The sequence below is a fragment of the Giraffa tippelskirchi genome, chromosome 4 (assembly GCF_054371585.1).
Source record: "Giraffa tippelskirchi isolate mGirTip1 chromosome 4, T2T-mGirTip1v1.2.pri, whole genome shotgun sequence".
Taxonomy (NCBI): domain Eukaryota; kingdom Metazoa; phylum Chordata; class Mammalia; order Artiodactyla; family Giraffidae; genus Giraffa; species Giraffa tippelskirchi.
Genome location: NC_137278.1, coordinates 96,258,863 through 96,284,388, shown reverse-complemented (window position 1 = coordinate 96,284,388; position 25,526 = coordinate 96,258,863). Strand labels below are relative to the sequence as shown.

At 43.3% G+C, this 25,526-nt stretch overlaps 1 protein-coding gene across 2 annotated transcripts in view; it reads right to left on the bottom strand.

The window, feature by feature from the left end:
- The window catches only part of AFF3 (ALF transcription elongation factor 3), a 555,281-nt gene that overhangs the window by 448,994 nt on the left and 80,761 nt on the right, over positions 1 to 25,526 (bottom strand). For both annotated transcript variants that reach the window (XM_081484340.1, XM_081484341.1), the window contains exons 3-5: positions 13,139 to 13,259; positions 11,765 to 12,077; positions 11,256 to 11,638 (exon numbers count right to left, since the gene is read on the bottom strand). In XM_081484340.1, the coding sequence (XP_081340466.1) occupies positions 11,256 to 11,638; positions 11,765 to 12,077; positions 13,139 to 13,259 (817 nt within the window). The remainder of the gene's footprint in view (positions 1 to 11,255; positions 11,639 to 11,764; positions 12,078 to 13,138; positions 13,260 to 25,526) is intronic.

Genomic DNA, 25,526 nt, shown 5'->3' with positions numbered 1-25,526 from the left:
GCACCATGGATGGCATTACTGACTCAATTTGAGCAAACTCTGGGAGATGGTGAAGGACAGGGAAGCCTGGCTTGCTGCAGTCCATAGGGTCACAAAGTCAGACACAACTCAGTGACTGAACAACACAATGACAATATATCACACGTGGACATGATAATAATTTAGAAGAAAAGAAGTTCTTGGATGCTTGAAGCAGACTGTCAAAAGTGGTGGGGCTTAGTGGTAGGTCTTGAAAAGAGGATGGAGTATTTTAAGTCTTCCCAGTTTTACAAGAAATTGTATCATAGGATCCCTACCTACAGCTGTATCACACTTCCATAAATATGGAATATTTATCTTTTTTCTTACTGAAATTATAGTGAAAAGATATACTAATTAATCAGTTATACTGGACTTTGACTATTTGAAAAAATAAGTAAGCAAAGCTTCACCTCAGCAAAATAAGTTGCTGATAGATAACTTTTCATCTAGTTATTTTATGGGTTTCATACATTAGATTTAACTCTTCAATATACCTATGGAAATAGCCTTGTAAACCATAAGTACAAAGAAAGACATCACAGGAAGGATGAAAAATTTAATTTCTCTACTAAACAAAGTTAATCAAAAGACTAAAAACTGCTTACAATATATTTAGGAAAGGTCAACTTTAAAGAACTTTTTCTGAACCCAGGGTTGGGAAGAATCCCTGGAGAACGGAAAAGCTACCACCCACTCCAGTATTCTGGCCTGGAGAATGAAATGTAGAAATGTATAATCCATGAGGTGGCAAAGAGTTGGACATGACTGAGTGATTTTCACTTTCATTTTCTCAGTAAGAAAACATACAAATACTTCAACAGAAAAATGAGTAAAGGACATGAACAGAAGATTCACAAACGATTATATATGAGAAGCTCTTGTTCATTTTGGAATCATAAACTAGATGTCTAAGAACTATTTCTTGGGAAATATTATATCAACACAAAATTTATTTATTAGGCCACTCATTGCAGAATAATTTACAATAATTAAAAAAACCCCAAAAGCAGCATAAGTGCCCAAGAAAAGGATTATATAAATAAATTGTGGTACCTCCATAGGATAAAACCACTGAAGAAGTCTCCCAACCAAATAAGATGCAAAAAAAAAAGGCATCAAATGCTGTCAAAGACTGTTCAATGACATAGTACAGTGTTGACGGTATGTTAGAAAAATGAATGGGATAATGACCAAACCTAACAGCTTCATCCCAATTCCATACAGGAGGAAGTATAGGAAATGCCCAGAAGGATCCATACCAAATGTCAATTGTGATTTTTTCCAGATTGTGGGATTACAAGGGATTTTTTTTCTCCTTTGTATTCTTAATGTCATCCAAGTTTTTACAGTGAAGACATGCTATTTGCAAAATCTTTGCTGATCTTTACAGTAAAACTTCTGGAAAGAGTTGTCTATATGTAATGTCTCTAATTCCTCTGCTTGATTCTCTCTTCAAACCAAACAGGCTTTGGCCCCAAAACCTTTCGTCCATGTTACTAAATCCAGTATCAGCAGAATTGACCCTGGTGATCATGCTCTTCCCACCTTGACACCCTCTCTCCTTGTGGCTTTTGGACAGCGCACGGTTGTCTTCCTACCTACTGATTCCTTCTTCTCTGTCTCCTTTACAGCGCCCTTCTGCCCATCAACCCCTCGCCCTCGGACTGCACCAGCACTCAGCTCTTTTCCTCAGCCACACGCAGCCTCTGGGAGACCATCCAGCCTCAAGGCATGCAATACCACATGTATGCGGAAAACTCCCAAATCTCCATCTCTGGCCCAGATGTAGATTGTCTTCTCTACTAAACTCCAGAATTGTCACTCCAATCTGTGTGCCTACTTATTACCTCCACATAGATGTGTAATAGACATCTCACACTCAATAAACACATGAACTTCTGCTCTTCCCCCCAAACCCTGCTTCCCATACAGCTTTCCTCTTCTCAGTTGACAGCAACTTCCTTTCAGCTGCTCAGGTCAAAATCTGACCTCTGTTCCTCTCCATCTGTCATCCGAGCCATTAGAAAACCTTCCTGGCTCTCCTTCCATGTGGATCTACAGTCCAACCTCATCATGTTTGCCACCACCTTGTCCTAACTGCTATCATTGCTCCCCTGGATCAGGGCAGCAATCTACCAGCAGAGTTTCTATTCCTGCCTGGGTACAGTCTGCTCTTGACACGATAGCAAGACTGATCTTTGTACTACCTAAGTCAGATCCTTGTAACACCTAAGTCAGATCACAACACCTGCGCTCAAAATCCACCAATGGCTCCTCATTCTCACTCACTGTCCTTACTGTGGCTGAGAGTGCTCAGATGGTGGGCTTCCCCTCCGGTCTTCTTCCTCCCCTTGCACTCTGGGGCAGCGTAGGCCTTGCTGCTATTGCAGGGTGAGGATCTCTATCCTACCCTACCTGACACTCTCTCAAGCTGTCTTCCTGGCAGACTCCCTCATTTTCTTCTTGCTCAAATCTCCCTCACTCAGTGAGGACTGTCCTAACCACCCTTTCCAACACTATAACCCAGTCCCGACCCGACATCACACGCATCCCCCGCCCCTTACTCTGCTCTGTTTTTTTCTTTTTCCCTAATACTTATCATCACTTACAAAAGGTTAAAAAGAAGTGGTTAAAACAGGCCATGATGAAGCAAAGAAAGCTACTCTGAAAACTCACACTTAAATGGACTTGATGTCTATCGGGAAAGCGTGGCATGATCCTGCAAGGATCACCGTCCAGAGGGACAGGGTGAGGATCTAACCTACAGGAGTTAATAGTTAAAAAAAAAGAAAACAGAAAAACAGAACCGAAACAGACCACCACCAAAATTCCAGGAAGCAAATCTAAAGCCAAGAAGCCCAAGTGACAGGTTGATTTGCAGGTCCACATAGGAAGGGCGAGAGGATCCAAAGATAGGGTGGCCTCCCTGGAGGCTATGAGCTGCCTCTAGGCTGTGGAGTTTGAACACAGACAGGAGGAACCTGTACAGGGCTGTCAAGGGAGGAGCCGGATACACCACAGAGGTTTGGAGAAGACCTTCCATCACCAAGGCTCTTTGTGAGATTTTCAAGACTTCTGAGAATTAAAGGGAGAGGGGAGGGGCTGATACATTGCTGAATGTGTACACCTTTCTATTTTTCATTGTTTATCCTCCTGTCACACACTTAAATGGGTCAACCCTTTACTGCGTTGACCAAGAGCTACATAGACCTGAATGCTATGTAACCAGCAATATTATTGAAGGATGTGTCTGGAAGATGACAAATAAACCTGGATGTGGATTATGTTTGTGTAAATTATGAAACGGTGGGTTACCATGAGTAACTGGAATAGGACTGTGACAGAAACACAGAATGTCACCCAGAGGAAAAGGGCTGTGGGACATTCCGGGAATCGGCGCTCACTGGCGGGGGGTGGGGGGGCGCCTCTAAGAAACCCTATATCCTAGGCTCTTTCCAGTACATGAACACTTCATGCTCATGGCAGAAGGTGTGAAGGTGTGGGCGCTGCCCTGTGCCCCCAGCACCCTCAGCGCCCTGCTTGTTCCCACGTCTCACGTCACGTGGCTAGAGACCTGGAGAATCACAAACGCAGCCCACCACACGCCCTGCCCCCCAGCCAGGACTCCTGCTCATGGAAATCAGACAAAGGAGAATAGGGAGAAAGAGACCAAGCACACACACAGCACCCCTGGCAGAGGCCCGGCCTGCTTCGGCTTTTGTTTCCAAGGCCTGCATATAGCTCCGTGGTTTATTTCACTTGGGCTGTGTTTACATACATCAGTAAATATGGTTCCCATTGCCCTTTGGCACAGCAGCTATAAATTACTTGTTGGAAGCAACAGCCTCCTTTCTTCCCATAAAAGGCTCGGCAGAAATGACTGGGGCCCCAAAGAGAGGAGGTCAGTGGTTGGAAGGGAGTGACTTCCTTCACCCACGTCCTTACATTAATCAACTGATTCAACAAATATCTAACTGAGCACAGGCTGTGCACCAGGCACTGTCAGGAGTGCTTCCATAAACAAAGCAGTCAAAACAAAACAGAAATCCTTGCCCTCACAAGGCACTCCAATTCTAGTGAGCTGCATCCACCTCATCTCAATTTCCAGATTCTGAGCTCTCAAACCATCTAGGGGTGAGCATATCATAAGGGACATGTGAAGCAGCCAGAGCTACTATGAACAGGTATAATAATAACTTTAGCTGTTTTTGTCAGCGTGGATATTTTGAGTGCTTACCATGCGCCCACCTCTGTTCTAAGCACTTATATCACTAACTTATCAAGCAGTCATAAAAATGCTATCAATGGGCACTGTTGCATTCAACTGTGATCTTCAGAGTTTTAAATTTTAGATGGAAATGGGGTCTTGGCAAAGGTAACTGAGTTAAAATGAGGCCATCTGGGCGGGCTCTAAGCCAAAGTGACTGATGGCCTTACCAAAGGAGGAAAATGGGACAGACCCAGGTAAAGCAAGGAAAGACACCATGAGAACAGGAAGAGGTTGCCATCTACAAGTCAAGGAAAAGAAGCTTGGAGCAACACCCCCTTCACAACCCTCCAAGGAAACCAACTCTGTTGACACCTTGATTTCCGGCTTCCAGCCTCCAGAACTGTGAGATAATACATTTCTGCTGATCTAAGCTAACCAATTTGTGAAAGTGTCTGCTGGTCCTGAAGCCTGACCTGGGTCAGAACAGAAAACCGCCATGTCCAGGGGTGGCCAGCAGGCCACTGGTCCCCTGTGCAGCCCCAGATGGAGTGTGCAAACAGCAGGCCCCTCCATGCATGCATACTACAGAGGTATCGCTAATGCAGCTTCCTCACGGGAGTGAGTGATGCTGCCGCTTGGCTCAATTAAACACGCTATTTAATACTCTGTGCCTTCAAAGAGATCTGTTTCAATGAGTCATTCTAAATAGTGCTACCTGAACATTTTAATGTTTCTTCTCAGCCCCAGTCTTGTTGATTTTGTGTTTCATGGAACTGGTAATAAAACTCAAGAATGACGTGGTCCACGGCAGATAATAATAGCTCAGAAAAACTGAAAACATAGACTGAGAAATTCCATGCCAGACTCAGCAATAAACTCTCAGGACAGGGTTAAGCATTAAATAAGGGAGACTCGTGTCACTAAGGCTTTGCTGTATTAATCCAGGATAATCTCAGTCTTCACGACAGCAGTGATTTTTAACAAATAAACACAAAAGAAATTGCAGAATTTCATTTTTCTTTCTCCGCCCACCTCTTGTCACGGGGCCACTACACCTCCAACTCACACACAAGCAAAACCACTTTCAGTAACACCTTCGTTTTTATATTTTGTTAGCTTTTGTTGTTTCAGGGGCATTTCAAACGAGAATAACGCAGCCAGTATTTTTTGAACACTTACCATAATATCACTGTGCTAAGCACATTACAGACTTTATCTCATCTACCCTCCGGTAACTCTGTCGAGCAGATATTATCCTTCTCTCCACTTCACAAGAATGGAAACGGGGCGGGGGGGGAGTTAAAGCCCTGGCTCCTGGTCACATGGCTAACAAGTGTCAGAACTAGGATTGAACCCTGGTCCTTGTGGGTGTCCAGAGACCTGGTCATCTCACTGAGCCCCATGCCAGTCCAGTGTATCCAAAAGCCTGCACGTGATTTCTGCCCAAGAGAGGATGAAACACATAAGAAGAGGCTTTCCTCTCTGGACTGTGCAGGGCGGGGGAGATGCTGGACCACACAGCATCTTTTCAAGTGACTCCCAACTCCCAGGCTTCAGGCTCTCAGTCCCAGGTCTGAAGCGACACCCACAAGGTTGCCATTTAAGGGAAAACAGACCCATGATCTGTCCAGATGATATCTGGGACAGGAAGCTTTCTGAGAACTGAGAAAATATATGGGGAAAGTAAAGTGGCTTGCCACCTGCCTCTACCCGTGTCCTGCCTGCAACGCCTCCATCACTGGGAGTAGCTTCCCACCTCATGGCTGGAAAACTCTATAATATGAATCTAGAGAAGCCAAAGGGGAAGTGGGGATGGGAAAAGAGACCTGTACCTTCTCCCAACAGGTCACATTTTAATATGCTTTCTCCACCATTTTCAATATAAGATTAGAACAACTGAAGTAATTTTAAAGTGACTGAGTGCTTTACCTTTTAGGGTAAATATAAGAGTACCAAAACAGGCTGGCTGAACACAAGAGTACCAAAAACTACAGAAACATTTCCACTTGCCAGCCTCTGCTGTGACCTTCAGGATGACCCACCTGTAAGATGGAAAACAAGCGCTTTCGTCCCACCATATCTGAGATCAAATTTGTGAGTCTAAGCGGTACCAGTTCTCTGAGACTTCCCGAGAGAAAAGAGGATGCATATCTTGTGGAGAGGAAGAAGCACCGAGTGTAACCATCGATGCCGTTGCTAAGCCACACTGTGGGAGGATGGAGGCTATCGTGATAGGCAGGGTGAGGCCAATCACAGGCTGGCCACACACCCTCTTTCCATCAGGGAGCAATCAGAGAGCATCCTTTGATTTGAAAACATTAAGCAGCTCAAATGTAATTAAGAAATTTAGCCTGGTATGAATATATAATGTACACACTGCTTTGCAGACGCCTTCTTCCTCCGACAGGCTGGTGCCGACTTTCATTTGGAAGAAATCCATTTTCATACAAAGGTAACCGAGAGAGACAGGCTGTAGGGAACCTACCTCATTTATCTTGTGTGAACTTTAAAGAAAAAGTCAGTTAATTGCTTTTCTAGGAAGCTGTTTTATGAAATCAAGGTGCTTTATCTTTCTGCTCTTATTTGTGGTATAAATGGTGATTTTAAAATGCCCGTCATGAAAATGCTATGATTAATCAATACATCTTAAGGGATTTAATGACTTCTTTTAAAAACAGAAATCTGATCAACCAAAAACGGTCAGTGTGTTCTTGTAGATGAATTATCAACCACTAAGAAAACTCTTAACATACAGTCTACTAAATGGTATTCAAATATAGGTGTCTCTTTCCCCGGGGAGGGGCAGTAGTCATGGGTTTCCTGACTTCACAAACACGTTCTTTTCCCAGCCACTCAAGCCCTCTGCAAGAGCAGTGTAAGTTACTGCCATTTATTAAATTAATAGCAAACAGAAACTAAAACGTGAACATTTTAGAATGCCACCGCTGAAGCTGTAGCATGCCAAACAAACTGATTTCATAGACTAAGGCTCATATTTTGTCTCCACTGCACTACATATTAGACTTTTTCATAGCACTGCCCAATTTTTGTTTTGCCTACAGCACCTAGGATAAAAGTATGTATTTTTTTAATTCTACCAACTTTGAGACTAATATGAAGCACACTTTTCCAATCTGAAATTATCTTTTCAGGTAATTTCACCTCTTATTTCAAATAACAATGTCTTATTAGCCCATGAGCCAAAGACAGGCACTGTGAAACTAATGAAGCATAAACTTCAGGGGCTCTGGAGCCAAGGTTCCTCCCAAGGTCCCAAGAGGAGCCCCAAAGATGTGTTTTTGTAAATATTTCAATTGTAAAATATTTTCCTTTTCTTTTTTTCCTAAACAGGACCCCTAAGACAGTATAAATGTTAGGTCTCACAACCTATATTTGCCCCCTCTAGGTTAACAGTGAATTACATGTTACATGTTAAGGGCAAAATATTAATTGTGTATGTGTGTGCATGAAATAAAAAATAATTCACTTCAACCAGAAATAAGATTCAGTGTGCCCTGCCTTAGAACATTCCAATATGCCTGCTTCAGCCATTCCTTAAGGCTCCTGGCTCCTACCTAACAGGAGCCACCCTTCCAAGTGGCACCCCAGGGAAAGCTCACTTAATGAGGGGTAGTGTCAGGAATGAAAGTATTGGCTATAACAACAAAAATATGTTTTTCATTAAACACAAAACTGAGCTGAGAACAGCCAGCCAAGAGGCAGGTGTATCAGTGAAGGAAGTCCCTTGAGGTCTTTCACTTCCACATCAAACTGCACTGAAATTTCTCTACACTAATTACCTATTATTGAAGATGAAAGAATGGTAACAAATAATTCGCCATGGCAGCAGATAGGGTGCACATGTCGGAAAGAATGAAGAATTTACCAATTGTAAAATCAGACAAGAGAGATTCTCAAATTCTCAACTTTTAAAAACAACAAAGAATTTTTTCTACTCTAAGGATTACGAAGGTAAGGGAATTTTCCTAGGCTAGAAGCCCAATTTTAAATTTTGTTTGGACTATAAGTGAGAGAAATGGCAAATTAAAAGTGAAGTGCTGGAGTCTCCTTAATTTCTTGGAGGCAGAGATCATGTTTTAAAATTTTTTTAATCTCTCACACCACATTCCACCTAGCTATTGATTTGCTTTTCTTATGAGGAACAGCCCTTCCCAGTACCATACAAATAGTTATATTTTCACTTCCCTGGTTTTCTCGTCATTTTTACCCAACACTTCTTCTGAGTCTCCAAATTCTTCACAGTGTCTTAAGTCTTGCTCTACAGCTAACATCTTGAAAAAGTGTAGACAAGTAACGCAAGGTCCCTTCAGGTCATCTCCTGTGTCAATTTTCCTAAGAAACATATGCTCTATCTCAGGGAAAACAACATCAGTACTACTGAGAAGACATTTTCATAGAGCTGGTATCTGTGTAAAAAAATACAATGGCATTAACATTTATTAAATGGCTTGCCACCCTGTTTCATTCCTTCCAAAAAATAAAAGCAAATATACCTTCAAATTCAGCTAGTTGATAAAATTCTTCAGTTTCTATTATGACTGTGCCTTTATAGAAATGTCTTATAAATATTGAATGATATCTCTACAAAGGGTATTTTTTAAACTCTTGGGGATACTGTAAAGAAACAAACCAACCAACAAACCCTTTGAGCTTGAAGAACAGGAAGTGGAACATTCACTTATAGGTACCACTCTGCTGCCCATGGAAAAGAGTTATGTTATTATAATAGCAGACTGATGGAACACACAAGAGTTACATGATCCTAATTACCATAGTGTCCCTAATATGCAAAATTACCATGATGTCCCTAATATGCAAAGCTTTTTGCTAAAATAAGGACTGTATATACCCTCCCCCACCAAACAAACAAAAAACCCCATCAACTTTAACTTTGTTCTACAAACAACATTACCGCTTTCCCTCAATGCATGATTGACCTCTTTGAAATATACCTTGGAGAACGTTCGATGTCCTTCCACACGGGAGAAATGAAACACTTCTCGTATAAGAGTTCTCATTTCTCTCGGTCTACATCTCTGCCTCCAGCATCCCCTCTTTCTGTGATTACCAACAGTTGCACAGCGTGTCATTCTCAATCTGGAGTCTGAGATGGGCATCATGGAAGCGTCCACGTGATCAAGGACACACCCAAAAGCCCAGTGAAAACTGCAGAGTTGTCCACATAAGGCTGCCCTGGTTGTCAGAAACAGACTTTCCACCAGAGCTTTACCAAGCTCATTAGGTTCCAAAGTAAATAAATTGTTACCAAATAAATTTGAAGTTTCTTTGGTGCATAAAAAACTCATTTTAACAAGGAATCACTGGGAATTAAAATTATGAAGGATGCATGAGACAAATGCTCAGGGCTGGGGCAATGGAATGTCAACGTATGGCAAAAACCACTACAATATTGTAAAGTAATTAGCCCCCAACTAAAATAAATAAATTTATTTTAAAAAAAATTATGAAGGGATTCCTGGTGATTAGGGTCACCTTTGTTCAAAAATAAGTCAGGTTTCATTGGCTGGTATGGACCATTTATTTGATGAGGATAAGAAAAATCAAAGAGCTGGATGAATTCAATTTTGTCAGCAGGTACTAGGTATGTTTCCTACAAACGTTTAGAAATGTAAATGCTTACAGAAATTACATTTTGCTTCCATTAATTCCTAATAAACACTTTTTGGGATCCATCATAAATGAATAATCAAAAGAAGTTACTGGCATGCATGTCACTTAATTTCCTCATGAGAACCTGTGTAAACATCTCAGAGTAACAAATGTGTCTTCTCTAAGGGGAATACATTGATCTCTCAGTAGGTACCTGGTGCTTTCTGAGATGAGAAATCAGAAATGCATAAAAGACCTGACAGTGGCTCAGTCTTGTCGGACCCACAGTGAAAAATGTCAAATCATCTGTTTCATTTGGTTACTAGATCAAGTTAAGATACAAAGAATATTCTGGCCACACTGTTATTTCATCTTTCGAAAAGAATATGTAAAAAAAAAAAAAAAAAAAACTTCCTGAAGAGTTCCTAAGTATAATGTTCTGGCGCTTACACTGTATTTTCGTAAGTATACCATATCTCAGCACAACAAACAAATGAAATGTACAGTCATGTTCCTTCTTCATGTGATCTTGGCAACTGTCATCTATTTGGAATAGAATACGAGATGTGATTTTCTCAAACAGAACCTCATCTTCCACCCAGATTTACTATTCAAGTGACTGGCTGCAGCCTCTTTGCTAACTCTATGATGAGGATTTACTTGTTTTAAAGTCTAAAATTCCATATATTCATCCTATACATTTTGTAATGTAATGAAAAAGCACTTTAGAGTAAACTCAACATGCAAACCAGAAGATCCTCAACTAAAAGATTTCACTCTCTTCATATAACCTAAGATCGTTTTCATAGGACAAGGAGAATTCTCACTTAATATCAATGAATCCAGATCTCAAATATTATAAAATGGATAGGACACCTGAAACATTTGAATAATCACCATGTTCAATACTGAATCACTTAACAATTACTTTAGAAAACATGATGAGGCCTACCTTGTGAAGTTTTTCCTGGAACATTTCAAAACTGTCAAAAATGTTGAATTTCTGAACTCTTTTACATACAAATTAACCTCTTTACATACTAAAAGCTTTGACATACTTTTTTCCAGTATACAAAATCTCTGACAACACTACCTTTTTCACACACACACACACAAATTCCTTGAACTATATTACTTCAAGGCATTCCTTCCTGAACTAGCAGACACACCACAGTTGCATATGCTGGTACTTAAAAATATTTTTATTATAATCAGTTTGAGATTTTAAGAGTCATTATGGCTGCATATACCCTTCTGTATTGATGGCTACAAATCCCACCATGTGACATTAGTCACACGTCGAAATAAAGAAATAGGGAGTGAAATTCAGAACTGTCAGGTCATTACTCGGAACAACTCAGATGCATGTACACAGTGTTGAGAAAAGACTCACCTCTCCTTGTTTGGGGATGCTGAACTTGGAGAGCTTGGCCTTGGCTCTGGCTGACTCGGACTTGGTGGCTGGGACTCCCCTGTACAAGCAGTGCACGCCAGTCTCTGTAGACGACTTTAGCTTTGGAGACTCATCGGGCGCCTGATCTTGGCCATCCATGGGCCGCACATAGGCGGTAGGCTTCTGCTGGACAAGGCTGGGTTTCGAAGCCAGGGAGGGAGGAAAGTTCTGCACGCAGTGGCCACTGCCGCTGTGCTTGGCTCCCATAGTGGGGGGCCTGTCCTGGGTCTGAAGACCCACCTCGACATTGCACACCTGTTTGGTCCGTGGCTGCTGTCTGCCAACGCCATCTCCAAGCAAGGTCCTGAGAGTGCCCTGTTGTGCTGAGTTGGAAGAAGAAGAAGAGGAAGATGAGGATGAGGGGCTTGACACACAGGGGCTGGGGTTTTTATTACGATTTTCTGGGTGAGCAGATCTGTTCAGATCAAGCGTCCTGTGTCCGTGCTTACTTGCTCTCTGTTGGCCATCGGATGGCGGGTGCCCAGCCTTCTGCCAGCCCACGGTGCCCCTCTTACTCTGCTGCCCGGGGACGGCTGCTGGGGTGGAGGATGTGGTGCTGCAGACGGATGCTGGCTGAGTCTGGGCTCTTGAATCTGCCACAAAATGTTCATCAACCTTGGTCACGGGAGCCTGAGGAACCCCAGGTTTGGGAACACCCACAAGATGACTCTGGTTTGATCGATCCGTGAGAAAGTCTTTCATTTCATCGTAATTGCCTAAAGTGTTCTGGAGCCGGTTGGAGAGCTCATCCCCCTTGTTAGTCTAGAGAAAGAACACAACACCCACACTTCTGTTAGAGACCATGGAAACACAGGGGGATGATGGAAGCAGAGGCACCCTTATCACTGAAAGAGACAGACCTGCCACACTCAGAATGAGGGCAGGAAGATTTGATCAGACTCGGTGTTTCTGAAGACATCTGTCTACTCTCTGCATCTTACCAGAGCTGGACCACTGCTACCGGCCTCAGCACGCACGAGTGAAGCGTCTCCCTTGGTCTTGTGCCGCAGCCAAGGAAACCAGGAAATTTACTATCACCATGTCACCAAATGGTCTAGACTAAGGCTTTCCTTAGGAGTGGATTTCCTTTTCCTTTCTTTTTTTCATTCCACTGTAAGTTTTCCTTGAAAGTCCAGATTTGGCTCAAATTGTTTTGCTTCCAACATCTAAATATAGAATTATTCTCATCAGAAGCCCAGAGGGACAGACAGAAGAAGTCAGAGAGCACAGCACCATGTCCATCACCCCACCAGCAGTCCCTGGGCAACAGACTAAGGGGGCACTGTGGTGCTCAATCTGCCCTAAGACCCCGGCCTGAACTATGCTCACTTCCAAGCAGCCTGATATGTGAGTGAAATCTGGGAAGAGAATTTCATTTTGGAAGCGAGGTTATACTTCTGGCCTTCAGCAGAAATAAGAAACAATCCAACAGCTCTTTTCTTATGAACCATATCAAGTACCCTGCTCGTAGGATAAGCTATGTGTGACAAATATGGAGCCCAACCTCGTTTTAATGTTTGTTTCCTAACAGTTTAGAAAACATAACAAACAGCACTGACTTTGCAAATCAGTGCAGAGATGAAGTCAATTATGGATAAAAACCACAGCACGGAGACGTCTATCTTCAATAAAAGTTGTATTTCACTGAGGGACCAGCCAGTAAAGACACGTGAAAGAGACACCAAAATTTGTGGGGTGGACCCCATATTTAGGGGCTGAGCTATCTCAAGTTGGGTTGGCCAGCTCATGTAATCAAAACTGCCATTCCATGGGGTTAAGCAGGAGGGAAGAGGGGTGAAGAAGAACAAGTGAAAATCACCTACCTTGTAGGGTTCACTAAAGAGGGAGTAACTCGAATTAAATGCGCCATCGTCCTGCTGAGTTTCCTGGTTTCTTCTTTCTCGTTCTTTCCTCCGTAACACGTTTCTATCTGGTTCGTAGACACTGCATAAGGGAGAAAGAAAAGAGGATAACCACACACACAAACAAATTAAATGTAATGCCCAATATAACATTCACCTGAGTGCAGAGATCTGGGTCACGGGGAAATGATGATGGTGAAGGGGAACATGGACCGGATGAAAGCCAGTCTAATCAAGCAGTACGGTGAGGGTGTTTTAGAATTCCATTCTTCAGGAGGGAAAAAGATCTTCAGGACAAGTTGCAACCAGTACTACACCTCTCTCCTAATACGTGAAAGAGGGAGTACCTACACAACTTTGACAGAAGACTGAAAATAATCTTAAAGCAGACGGTAATTACAGCAATGTGTAAATAGAAATTATGAGTGTATTTCCTCTTATGACATAGCCCCAGAATGTTAAATGGGAATGTGTCTGCTCTTTTCTTTCTCCCCTGCCTTTTTTTTGCATGGCTGTGTTTCTGTAGTGATTCTTTCATTAACTAGATCCCCAAAGAGCTGTTAAAACTCCATGCTGCAGTGGTTTTCACGGTTATGAGCCTTCTTCTGATCTCTGCTGATCAGTCAAGTCGTCAAAACCCTCCCGAATCCATCCTTCCTTCTGATATATTTGACACGATCACTCTTCCTCACCATGAAAAATGTGCAAAGAGGAAGGGATGCAGGCAACGACAGAGAGGACGGAAATTGAATCATGGTGTGTCATCAAGGAACTCGGGCTTTTTGTGCAAGAAAATTAATATCTATTCCCTCAAGATGTAATTACGAAGTGACCAGAAACCTGATAACTAGAAGGACTAAGGGAAAAAAAATAGTGTTCCTTCCTTTTAGTAAGGGGAAAATAAAGGGGCTAATTCAACTAATAATAAGGAAGTGACTCATTAAGTGATGGAATGAAACAGACTTGTTTTTTCAGCTCAGTAGACAGAGAAATCTGGCCCCCGTGTAGACAACAGAACTACCCATTGTAAGGCACTGCCATGTCCTCCAAACGAGTGCTGTGTGCATTTCCAGCAGTTAGTTTAAGTGACCTTGTTGTCATTTTGCTCAGACCTCCTTCTCAGTCTAGGAGACAGAGGCTGGAGTTGAGAGCCAGGACGGCCACCTCCTGACTGTGATCCTGCCATAAACCAGTGATGTGATAACGGAAAAGCCATGCCATTGCTCTCTCTGCAGCCCTCATTATAAAACAGTAGCTTCATAGTACTGTCACAAGGTTTAAACGTGAAGGAAATCTCCAAAAAGGGCTCTGTAATAGCTTCGGGTGCCCAAAATCCAATGTACTGCTATCAAATGTTGTTATAATGAGAGGATTCAAGGGTTCAAAAAAACTTAAAAAAAATAAGTGAGGTTTGGGGTATTTTTTTAGCTAAATTGCTGTCTCAAGTAAAAGAGCATATGCATGTCATGTTGCTGTAAAGGACGCAAATAAAATGATCATAAAATAAATATTGCTTATCCTCCCAGCTCTGCCCATGAGACCAGGATGTATTTTAAATTCGCTGTCAAAGGGGTGATGTTCAATGTGCTTCTGGCAAGACTTTGAGAGCTCCTAAGGCATTTCATTTAAATTTCAGATAAGGGAAGGTTAAAATACCCAGAACATGTAGCCTATTAGCATTTTAATTCATTCTTAGTACATTACCCAAAGTTATTCAGTTTGGGAGTCCAAGAAGTGACCTTCACGTAAGGGAGGCTGGGACCTTAGTCTTCCCCACAGTGAGGCTCACCACTCCAACCCTATAGTTACTGGGAACTCCCCAGGGTGGCTTTGGTGACAGTGACTGGCATAAGGGAGGCACAAGATGGGAATGACACGCATTCACAGAACCAGGTTTCAGATTCACAGGAGAGAGAACGATTGTCCTGCCTAGAGTGCAGACACCTGGGCCTGACTTTTGTGAACATACCATGGATTTCTGAGTGAGGCTGCTCTGAGGACACACAGCTCATGCTATGGATGGGCATGAAGTGGGCTGGAGTCAAGAGAGGCATTGCAGGTTTCCAATGAACTGGCTCATTTCTGGACCAGCACTGGCATTCAGAAACACAAGCCTGCATCACATGCACACATCCACGGGTGAAGCACTGACTGTGTGCCCCTCATGCACAGATATTCCCACAGACATGCTTGCTGTCTTCACCCAACTCAGGCTAACCAAACATACAAGACTGGTGGGATGCATGAAGTGGACTGATGTAACACAGAGCAGGCAGGTGGTCGTTCAGGATGATTCTCCGGGCTTCTGAAAAGCCCCCATACCCAGTAGGATACCTCCTGCATCTGCTGGCTGACGACTGAAACTCCACAACTAGAGAGTCATTCCTCTGGTTTAGGATGTCTTCACCCCTGTAAGAAATGCAGACACCACAAGGAGGGAAAGCACTTTACACCTGATCAGCCTTCGGCGCCTAAGTGTACATGCGTTTGTCAGCTTTGCCCCAGAGGCCAGGGGGAAAGGACCCAGGACATCACAGTCTAAGGGGAGTCCAGACAGGACTTGTGATGCAATGAAAAGGTCAGGAACAATGGAGAGTATAGCAATGAAGATACAGAAGTTACATTTCAAGGGACTTCCCTAGCAGTCCAATGGATAAAAACCTGCCTTGCAATGCAGGGGACTCGGTTTGATCCCTGGTTGGTGAACTAAGATCCCACATGCCACAGAGCAAGTAAGCCCATGTGCCACAACTAGAGGGTCCACGCACTGCCACGAAAGATCCCATACGATGCAATGAAGATCCTGTGCGCTGCAACTAAGACCTGGTGCAGCCAAATAAATAATTTTTTTTTAAATTCCTAGAAGGGGGATTTGACGTTTGGATAGCATAAAAAAAAGATACTTTTTTTTTTTAAAATGAACCCTACCTATTCTGCAGCATGACTTGGACGTTTAAGAAAAAGGCATTAAAAGGACTTCTCTAGTAGTCCAGTGGCTAAGACTCTGCACTCCCAACGCAGGGAGCCCAGGTTCAATCCCTGGTCAGGGAACTAGATCCCACATGCCACAATGAAGAATCTGCATGCCGAAACTAAAGATGCAGCAAAATAAATTAATTTAAAAAAAAGAAAAAGGCATTAGGATACAAGCCACACCGATGAAACAGGTATCCGACTGGCTGCATTTCTGGGCTCAAGGGTCATTCCCAAATATGTAGAAGAGGGAAGTAAGGAGCTGCACTCCTCCTTAGGCAGACCTGCCTTGTTCCCAAATACCTTGAACTGTAAAGATAACCAAATGCGCTCACAGATGCAGACTGCTACTGGCTCAAGTTCTCTAACGAGGTCCCATGGCACGCCCAGCCTCTGGCTTTCCTACAAGGAGGACTGAATACCCTCAGGACCCCCTCCACATGAGCCACTAACACAAATGCACTGGCCACCTTTCGTGGGACACCATGATGTACCTTCCACACCATCAGGTGAAACCAGAATGACCCGATGACACCTCTCCCTCCCCCTAGAGGAGGGCGATGGAAGCCTCACAAGGGAGACAATCCTTGTTGGCTGCCTTCCCTCAGGTTTCTCTTCTCCACCTGGGGAGGGAAGCACTGCTTCCACTGATCATTCAGCATCTCCTACCAGGAACCCACCTCCTCCTCCCTTATCCTGAACTGGAACCACAACCCCCTCATCACCTACAGAGAGCAGAAGTCATTGGAAGAGAAAGTCTGGAGTTGCCAGCCCTCATCTCTCCCTAAGCGTCTGAACCTTTCTCTCTTCTACCGACATTCAGTGTGCTGACTCATAGACAGTACCTTCCCAGTGGTGAGTCCACCGTTCCTCTAATCACAAGTCTGGGAAGGTTCTCACAACCCCGGAGAGCACGTTTCTCTTGATGTCGCACCATTAAAATTCAGCCCTCTTCCCCACTCTGCCATCCAGCAACACTAGGGTTGGGCCATTTGCTTTTCAAGCAAAGGAACCGTCCTCCCACGTGCCAAAAGTCAGGTCAGCTTCCCTGAGGATAGTCATAGAGAATTTCAATTCTTGGTGTGTCAATATAGAAACTCAGTAAGAGCCTCATGGTATGTGTTACGTCTCTTTGTTACTAGCAGATGGTAAAATCTCTATCATCTGTAAGGTGGTTTCTTGTTTCCCTGACATTTACAAGAATCGTACTCCTCAAATGTATGTCACCAAATGTATTTATTTATTTTGCATGAAAGTAAAGGCAGTCAACTGCTGTGATACTATTTATTACTTATTGCAAATGTATATCATTCCCACAAAATGAATCTTTTTAATCAACTTCTTCTAAAAGACTTACTTATTAAAAAAAACAATGAAAAATGCTGTTAAAAACATATCTGATAATTTCCCATATATTTGTTTTTAATCTGTAAATTGAAGGATTTTGTAGGGCTCTGCTACTGCTACTGCTGCTAAGTCGCATCAGTAGTGTCCAACTCTGCAACCCCATAGACGGCAGCCCACCAGGCTCCGCCGTCCCTGGGATTCTCCAGGCAAGAATACTGGAGTGGGTTGCCATTTCCTCCTCCAGTGCATGAAAGTGAAAAGTGAAAGGGAAGTCGCTCAGTTGTGTCCGACTCTTCGCAACCCCATGGGCTGCAGCCCACCAGGCTCCTCCGTCCATGGGGTTTCTCAAAGCCAATTGTACTGCTTAAGGAGGAAAAGATGCCCCAGTATGACATTATCATTTCCAAAATTAATGTATTCTCAATTATGGTGACAGCATGGAACCAAGTGGCAGTAATACCTTTGAGCCTCAGGCTTCTACCTTCCACTGAGCTCAAAGCATTTCACATATATATCCTTTCATCCTTACAATGTCCCTTGGAGAAAGACAGGGATGGAAGATATTCCTAGGTTCACTTTTTTAAAGATCGAGGAACTTAGGATAAGAGTTGATTGTCTAAACAGTGTCATGAAGAAGACACCATGTGGAAGAAACTATGTCCAAAGTACTTTCTTTATGTCCATCCAGGGAAGAGGACCAACCTAAGAACCAAGAAGTGGCCACACTTCCTAAACCCTGGTGTCTGCAAGCTCAGGGTCGAGCAGTTGTGAACATAAGCAGCAGCGAAGCAAAGCAGGGCAAGTGAAACAAAGGGAAGCTATTTTTCTCCTCCAGACAGTAGTTAAAGGACCCCTTCTGAGCAGAGAATATTGACATCCTGTGATGGGGGCACTTGAGAAGGAGCCAGGATCGCTTCCTGTAAGAGATGTCCTTCGAGCTGGGTCTTAAAGGAGAAGATGGAAGAGAAGGAAGAGAAGAGGAAGGATCAGGAAGTAGAAGATCCACAAATGAGAAAGGGGCCTTTGATGGTATTCGGAGGAGGTGACATTTGCCTTCACCTCACCATCTTTAGCCAGATGGAATTCCACATTCAAAGTTTCATTTATCTGCTTTGCTCCACTGCTAAGCTACCTCACCCTCAATAAGTTTATTCGATCTCTTTCTGAAAGCGGGCCTGGTTGGGAGTGAAGGGTGGATGCAGGGGAGAATGAATGGGCACCCAGACTCATTAGCCCTTTCTTTACAGTTTGCATCAGGGCCTCCCTTGACCAGCTGGACCACAAGGAGACAGTCTTATCTGTCTGAGGATGTGGACAGTCCTGGAATACACAGCTAACCTGCACCCAGGGGGTGGGCTGGAGGCACAGAGTCAACGGGAAGAAGAGGCACCAAGAAAAGGGGGAAGGATGTTCCCCAGACACTCTCTTGCTCTTCAGAGCAGCAACATTAGCAACTGTGTGTAATTAAGGAAACGAAATCAAGCTCCAAAATTATAACAATTGCTTTAAATTTAATGAGTCTAATTAACAGCTCTTGTTACTTATAAAACAAACCCTAAAAGATCAGTAATCCTTTCTTAAATCAGAGAAGAGCAAGGTTGTTGAAGTTTACTTGCAAAATCCTTTCTTAGTCTGCAGTCAGAGCTGGTGGACTGAAGGGCAGAAAGGTGGTCAGGGAGTGGGTAGGTGATAGAGGCAAGACAGGCAGAAAAGATGTGGCTGGAGACAGAGATGGGTAAGGAAGCAAGGATCCTCCCAAATAGGGTACAGGAAGGCTGAGTTGTTGTAGCTGCTGTGGTGTTGGTGGTGTTGATGGTGACTCTGACAGTTGTGGCTGTAATGGTGATAATTGTGATAATGGTGATTGTGATGCTGATGACTGTGATGATGGTGATGGTGGTGATAGTGGTGATGATCATGACGGTGGTATTGATGGCGACTGATCATGATGATGGTGACGGTGGTGGTGATGGTAATGATGATGGTGACTGAGATGGTAATGGTGGTGACAGAGGAGATTATGATGGTGATGACTGTGATGATGGTGGGGTGTGATGATTGTGATGCTGATGAATGTGATGGCAGTGATGGTGGTGATTCTGATGGTGATGATCATGATGGTGGTGATGGTGATGGCAATGATGGTGGTGACTGCAAAGGTGATGGTGGTGATAGTGGTGATTATAATGCCAATGACTGTGATGGTGATGATGGTGGTGACTGATGGTGATGACTGTGATGGTGGTGATGACTGTGATGGTGGCAGTAGGCGGGGGTAGTGACTAAAGACCTGTTGGGGAATGAGGACTAGCCAACAGTGCATACTATGAACCCTTAAACCCTGAAGAACACTCCTATGACCCTGCTCATTAATACTAGGCTTTTCACTTTGAGTCACTGAATCCCAGTTCCCCTGCCTGTTCACCCTACTTTCCCCCCACAATTCTATGCCTGGCTCACATGAGCTCTGTAACTATAAGCATCAACCCCACAATTATTTCCACCATGGACATTTTGAAAAGGTCAGCCCAACCTTACTTGTGTGTCTCTGATCACAAAGGCTGTCTCAATCTTAATTCAATCTTGGAACTCTGAGAGAATTTACAGATCTCTGCCTTAGGGCTGCCAGCCTGTTCTATGAGAAGGGGAAGAGATTTGGGGCTGGTCTGTGCCATAATCTCTTCTGCACCACAGCTTTTGTGAAACTAGAAAAATGAAGGGAGTCAGAAAGCAACGGACACTCACAGAAAAATTTAGCCAGTAAATATTTCAACAAAAACTAGCCTTTTGGGATGACCTGTACCATCATCTCAGACCCATTAGGCCCAGATTAAATTTTGCTAATACCAATTCCCCTTTATTACTCTACGCAGCCACTGTAGGAAGGACTTCACAAGCATTATTTCATTTCATAGTCTTTAGAACCCCAAGAGACTTCTCCATCCACCCACGAAGAAACGAGAGGCTCTAAGGTTAACTAACTTGTCCAATGCCCATAGCCAGTGAGCAACAATGCCTGGGTCTGAAGCCAGGCAGTCTGGCACCAGAGACTGACTTCTTCGACTCAGCTTGCATGGCTCCCCAGGGAACTTACTCACTGACAGACTTTGACAAATGGTGCCCCCATCTTTTGTTAGTAAATGTCAGGCAGAAGGGTGTTCATTTTCAGATTGTGACAATTTCAGTTCATTCTTCCAAGATCTGCTAAGCCCCCTTGGTGGGTATGCATGAACCATAAGAATTCTTCTAAAGCCTATAAAATAGAACTGAGATAAGCAATTCAAATGAGTCAGCACTAGCAATTAACAAATACTCCAGCTGATGAATTCGGTACAGCAAGCTCCTTGAGAATTACAGAATACCACAGGGAGTGCGTTTTATAATGGAGCCAGCAGGGCCAGCTCACTGCTGCAGGATGGGCCTGGACACTGACTGTTTCCCAACTATTTACTGAATTCTGACTCCATTTCTAGCTCGGTGGAAATGACGACTGCTCCAAATCTCTCTCATAAACATGCTCCAGTGAGTGTTCAGAGAGATGACAGATAAATGACAGCTTTGCATAGCCAAGGGTTAAACGCTTTTCCCAAGGGATCCTCAGTCTTGGTGCCACGAGAGCAAGTGTCAGGTTCTAATGGAATTGTTCCGTGATAAACCACCGGGCTGGATGACAAGCAGCTTTCAAAGAGGCTCTCCGTATAGTATCCACAGCCCAAGTTAATTTGAGTTTCTTAACAGGACCTCTCTGCTTTACAATATAAAAGTGCCTGGGGATGAAGCAATTACACTGATTTACCACCTTCTCCTTGGTAGACTATAAAGACACGGCGCAGCCTCGCAAAAGCCGTAACTTAACCAAATGAGGCGCACCTGCAAAGCCCCTACTATGCCATTTCAGAGAGTCCACCTGCAGCCCGAGGCGCAGAGCCAGCATCCATCACAGGCATCCGTGGTGAGCAGGATGCCCACTCCCAGGGCTTCTCATGTTAGAGCCCATGAATTACTTTTCCTTCATCAAATGCTCAGTTAAATTTCATTTTCACTTTACAGCATTAGTTGCTAAACTTCAACTCCGAGAGATTTTAAAGCCATTCCCAAGGAGGGTTCTATCTTCCAGCCTCTTGTAGCCAGGATGCTCTCCCAAACAACCCCTGTGTGACCACTCAGGCTCACGGGCCAGGGTGCCCTTGTGGAAGAGCAGAAGAGTGACTGGGTTGCCTCATCTAACTTCTTGATGTTTTCAACAGGTCAGGCTCCCGGACAAGAAAAGCTCTGGGACCTCAAACATCAACCATTAAGGAATGGCTCACATTCTTCCTAAATCCAGTTCTTCACCTCTGCTTCTGCCCAGAACAGGACTGAGATAAGCACCGACCTGCTGACATGGACCCTGGAGGAGGAAATGGCAACCCGCTCCAGTATTCTTGCCTAGAAAAATCCCATGGACAGAGAAGCCTGGTGGGCTACAGTCAGGGGGTCACAAAGAGTCAGATATGACGGAGCACACATGCATGCTGACATGAATATTCTGAAGCTGAGTAACCGTCAACGTGGGCTACTGCAGTGTGAGGTTCAGAACCAACCCTGGGCTAGGATGACGACACAGAGAGCTCCCGTGGTGGACAGGTGGCGATAAAGGGAAGCTGGGGCTGAATATGTGCACTGCTGTATGTAAAACAAACAGCTCGTGGGAAGCTGCTGTATAACACAGGGAGCTCAGCTCGGTGCTCTGTGATGACCTAGGGGGCGGGATGGGGGGTAGAGTGGAGACAAGAAGAAGGGGACATGTGTATACTTATAGCTGATTCACTTCGTTGTACAACACTGTAAAGCACCTATACCCAAATTAAAAACAAAATTTGACCTGTACACATTCCACAACTTGAACAAATAGAATGAAAAATCCATTCAATTCCTGGATCCTAAAATATTTTTAAGGCTACAGAATATAATAATGAGAAGCATAGTAATATCAATATTGGGCAACTGTCGTGTTCAAGAGTTTCTAAAGAAAGTTGTATTTGTTATCTTCTTTATCCCTCTCAACAAACCTGTTATGTATCCTCTGTTTATGCAAAGCACAACATCGTAATGAATATATATATAAAATGAAATAAAATCTGTGTGCCATAAACAGATTCTTATGCTCATTTTACAAGTAAACACCCTTCTTCAATGAAAAGGGCTTAGGAAATTTAACCATTACTATTAAATTCTAAGTTCTGTATATTAAAGGCAATTTAAGTTTTTAAAATAATATATTCTTATTCAAAAAATGCTCAGTTAATACACACTGTATACAGAGTGCCAGCTAGTCTACGGCCCCACCTTGACACAGACTTCTGAGGATGTTTCTCCATCTTGCTGGGGTGAAAATTCTGTAATCAATTATGCTTGATGTAGAGGAAGATGTTGAGAATTATGAATAATTTGAACTCTACGGTTCTATAATTCATTCTGTGCAAGTGACACTAAAGATGATTGATTCTAAATACCCATATAACATGGTGTCAGAAAACCAAGGGGTCCTCCCATGACTGATGCATCGCTCACACATTTCCCCAGTTCAACCAGACATGCCATTGATCATAAAACTGTTTCATTTGATCCCTAGAACATTAAGATATTATATATTATGAGGCTGCCTACACATGATGATAATTATCCCAGTTCTTCGAGAAATGTTTCAAAAAGGACACTCGCTAAGTTTGTTCTGACAACATGTTTGCTTCATGTTCTCTTAAGACGTCACCTCCTCCTCTATTCCTTTCCTCTCCTTCTCCAGCCCTTGGTGTTGTTGTTTAGTCACTATCCTGTCCAACACTTTTGTGACCCCATGGACTGTAGCCCACCAGGCTCCTTCCGTCCATGGGATTCTCCAGGCAAGACTGGAGTGGGTTGCCATTTCCTTCTCCAGGAAATCTTCTTGACCCATGGATCGAACCTGCATCTTCTGCATTGGCAGGCAAATTCTTTACCACTGAGCCACCTGGGAAGCCCCTTCCCAGCCTTTACTCTTTTTTTATGTTTCCCACATACACCCATATATAGAGTAAGCCCAATGACTTAGGTAATGTAAGTAGCTCTGATATTAGGGTAGCTTTATTAATGTCCACACCTCTCAGAATAAGCTGACAATGCCTGGCTCACAAGAGGCACTCAGTGACCATTTATTTGTTCCATGAACAGATGAACAGATGGATGAATGAATCATTGACTTTCTTTTTCACTAATCCCACGTTCAGTGAAGCCAGGGAGGAGAAGCAACACTGGGAGTGGATTTGTCTGGTCTTCTCAGGACAGTAAAGCACATGCTCTGATAAACAAAGCCCTTTCAGGTACATTCTGAAAGCAGCAGCTTCAAGGAGCTGCTGAAGATAGGCTTTAACAGATAATTTTTTTAAAGATTTGCACAAAGAGACACGGAAGTGTCATGATGTCCTTTTGCAATGAAAAATCTACATGCATTTATGGAACATATTGTATTAATAACAGGTCAGTGGAAAACAAACTGGAAAATTACTGAACTCGAAGCCTTCTTCAGTAAGAAGAAAATGAATGAGAGTTAGCTTGGAATTACACCGAAAAGACACAGCAAAGCCTCCCACTTAACAAGATCTTAACTTCCAAGGACTGTCCTCTACAGTCAAAGGCATTATCGCTGGGCCAGAGGTGAGAAGACTCAGAGGTGATCCAGCCACAGACAAGCTGTGAACTATTCCGTCCTGCAGGCTCAAACATGTAAACCAAACCAATCCATACATTGATCAGTAAAAAGCACACAAGGTGCTTGAAAATGTTAATGTGTTCTGCCAAGGTGAAGTATCATGAATAGCTGGATGGAAGGTGATTAAAATACCTACCATGCAGGAAAAAATATGACCCCTTATGACCCCTTATCCATCCCAGGTAGATGGCCTGAGAAGGCTGTCACTAAGTGCTGACTTTGACCCAAGAATGTCCTATCTAGGAACATACAATTCGTATTTAGGATGTCACTGCAAAACGAATTATGAATTAAATTACAAATAAAATTTAAACCAATTAAATATCATTTCAAGAAGACTGGCTGACAAATTACAATACTTCATCCAATGCAAGAGTATGTAGCCATTGGATGGCATGGATCTAAATGTACAAATGTGGAAAATATCCAAGGCACATAAACTGAAAAGAATAAGTTGTAGATAGGAAATGATATAATCTCTTTTACATAAAATAACCTGTGTGTTTATGGATATATGAAAATGTTTAAATATTTATCTCTGAGATGAATGATGGAATGGTGGGGAGAGAAAGGAATTTATATTTCTTCTGTCTTCTCTGAATATTTTATAACCACATATTACTTTTGGAATAAAGAGCATTGTGTTTTAAAAATATTAACAGTGTCTTTCTTCAACTTTTTATTTTATATTGGAGTACAGCTGATTAACAATCTTGTGATAGTTCCAGGTGCACAGCAGAGCCATACACGTTCATGTATCCATTCTCCCCCAACCTCCCATCCCATCCAGGCTACCACATAGTATTGAGCAGAGTTCCCTGTGCTATAGAGTAGGTCTCTGTTGTTACCCATTTTAAATACAGCAGTGTGTAGTGCGGGCCTCCTGGGTGGCTCAGTGATAAAGAATTCACCTGTCAATGCAGGGGACACAAGAGCCTTGGGTTCGATCCCTGGGTTTGGGGAGATCCCCTGGAGAAGAAAATGGCAACCAACTCCAGTATTCTTGCCTGGGAAATCCCATGGACAGGGGAGACTGGCAGGCTATAGTTCATGGGGTCGCAAAAGAGTCAGACATGACTGAGCACACACACATGCAGTGTATAGTGGATCCCTTTCTGAACTATCTATAAACATGCAAAATGTAAAATTAAGGCTGTGCTGTGCTTAGTCACTCAGTCATGTCTGACTCTTTGTGACCCCATGGACTGCAGTTCACCAGGCTCCTCTGTCCATGGGGATTGTCTAGGCAAGAATACTGGAGTGGGTTGCCATACCCTCCTCCAGGCGATATTCCCAACCCAG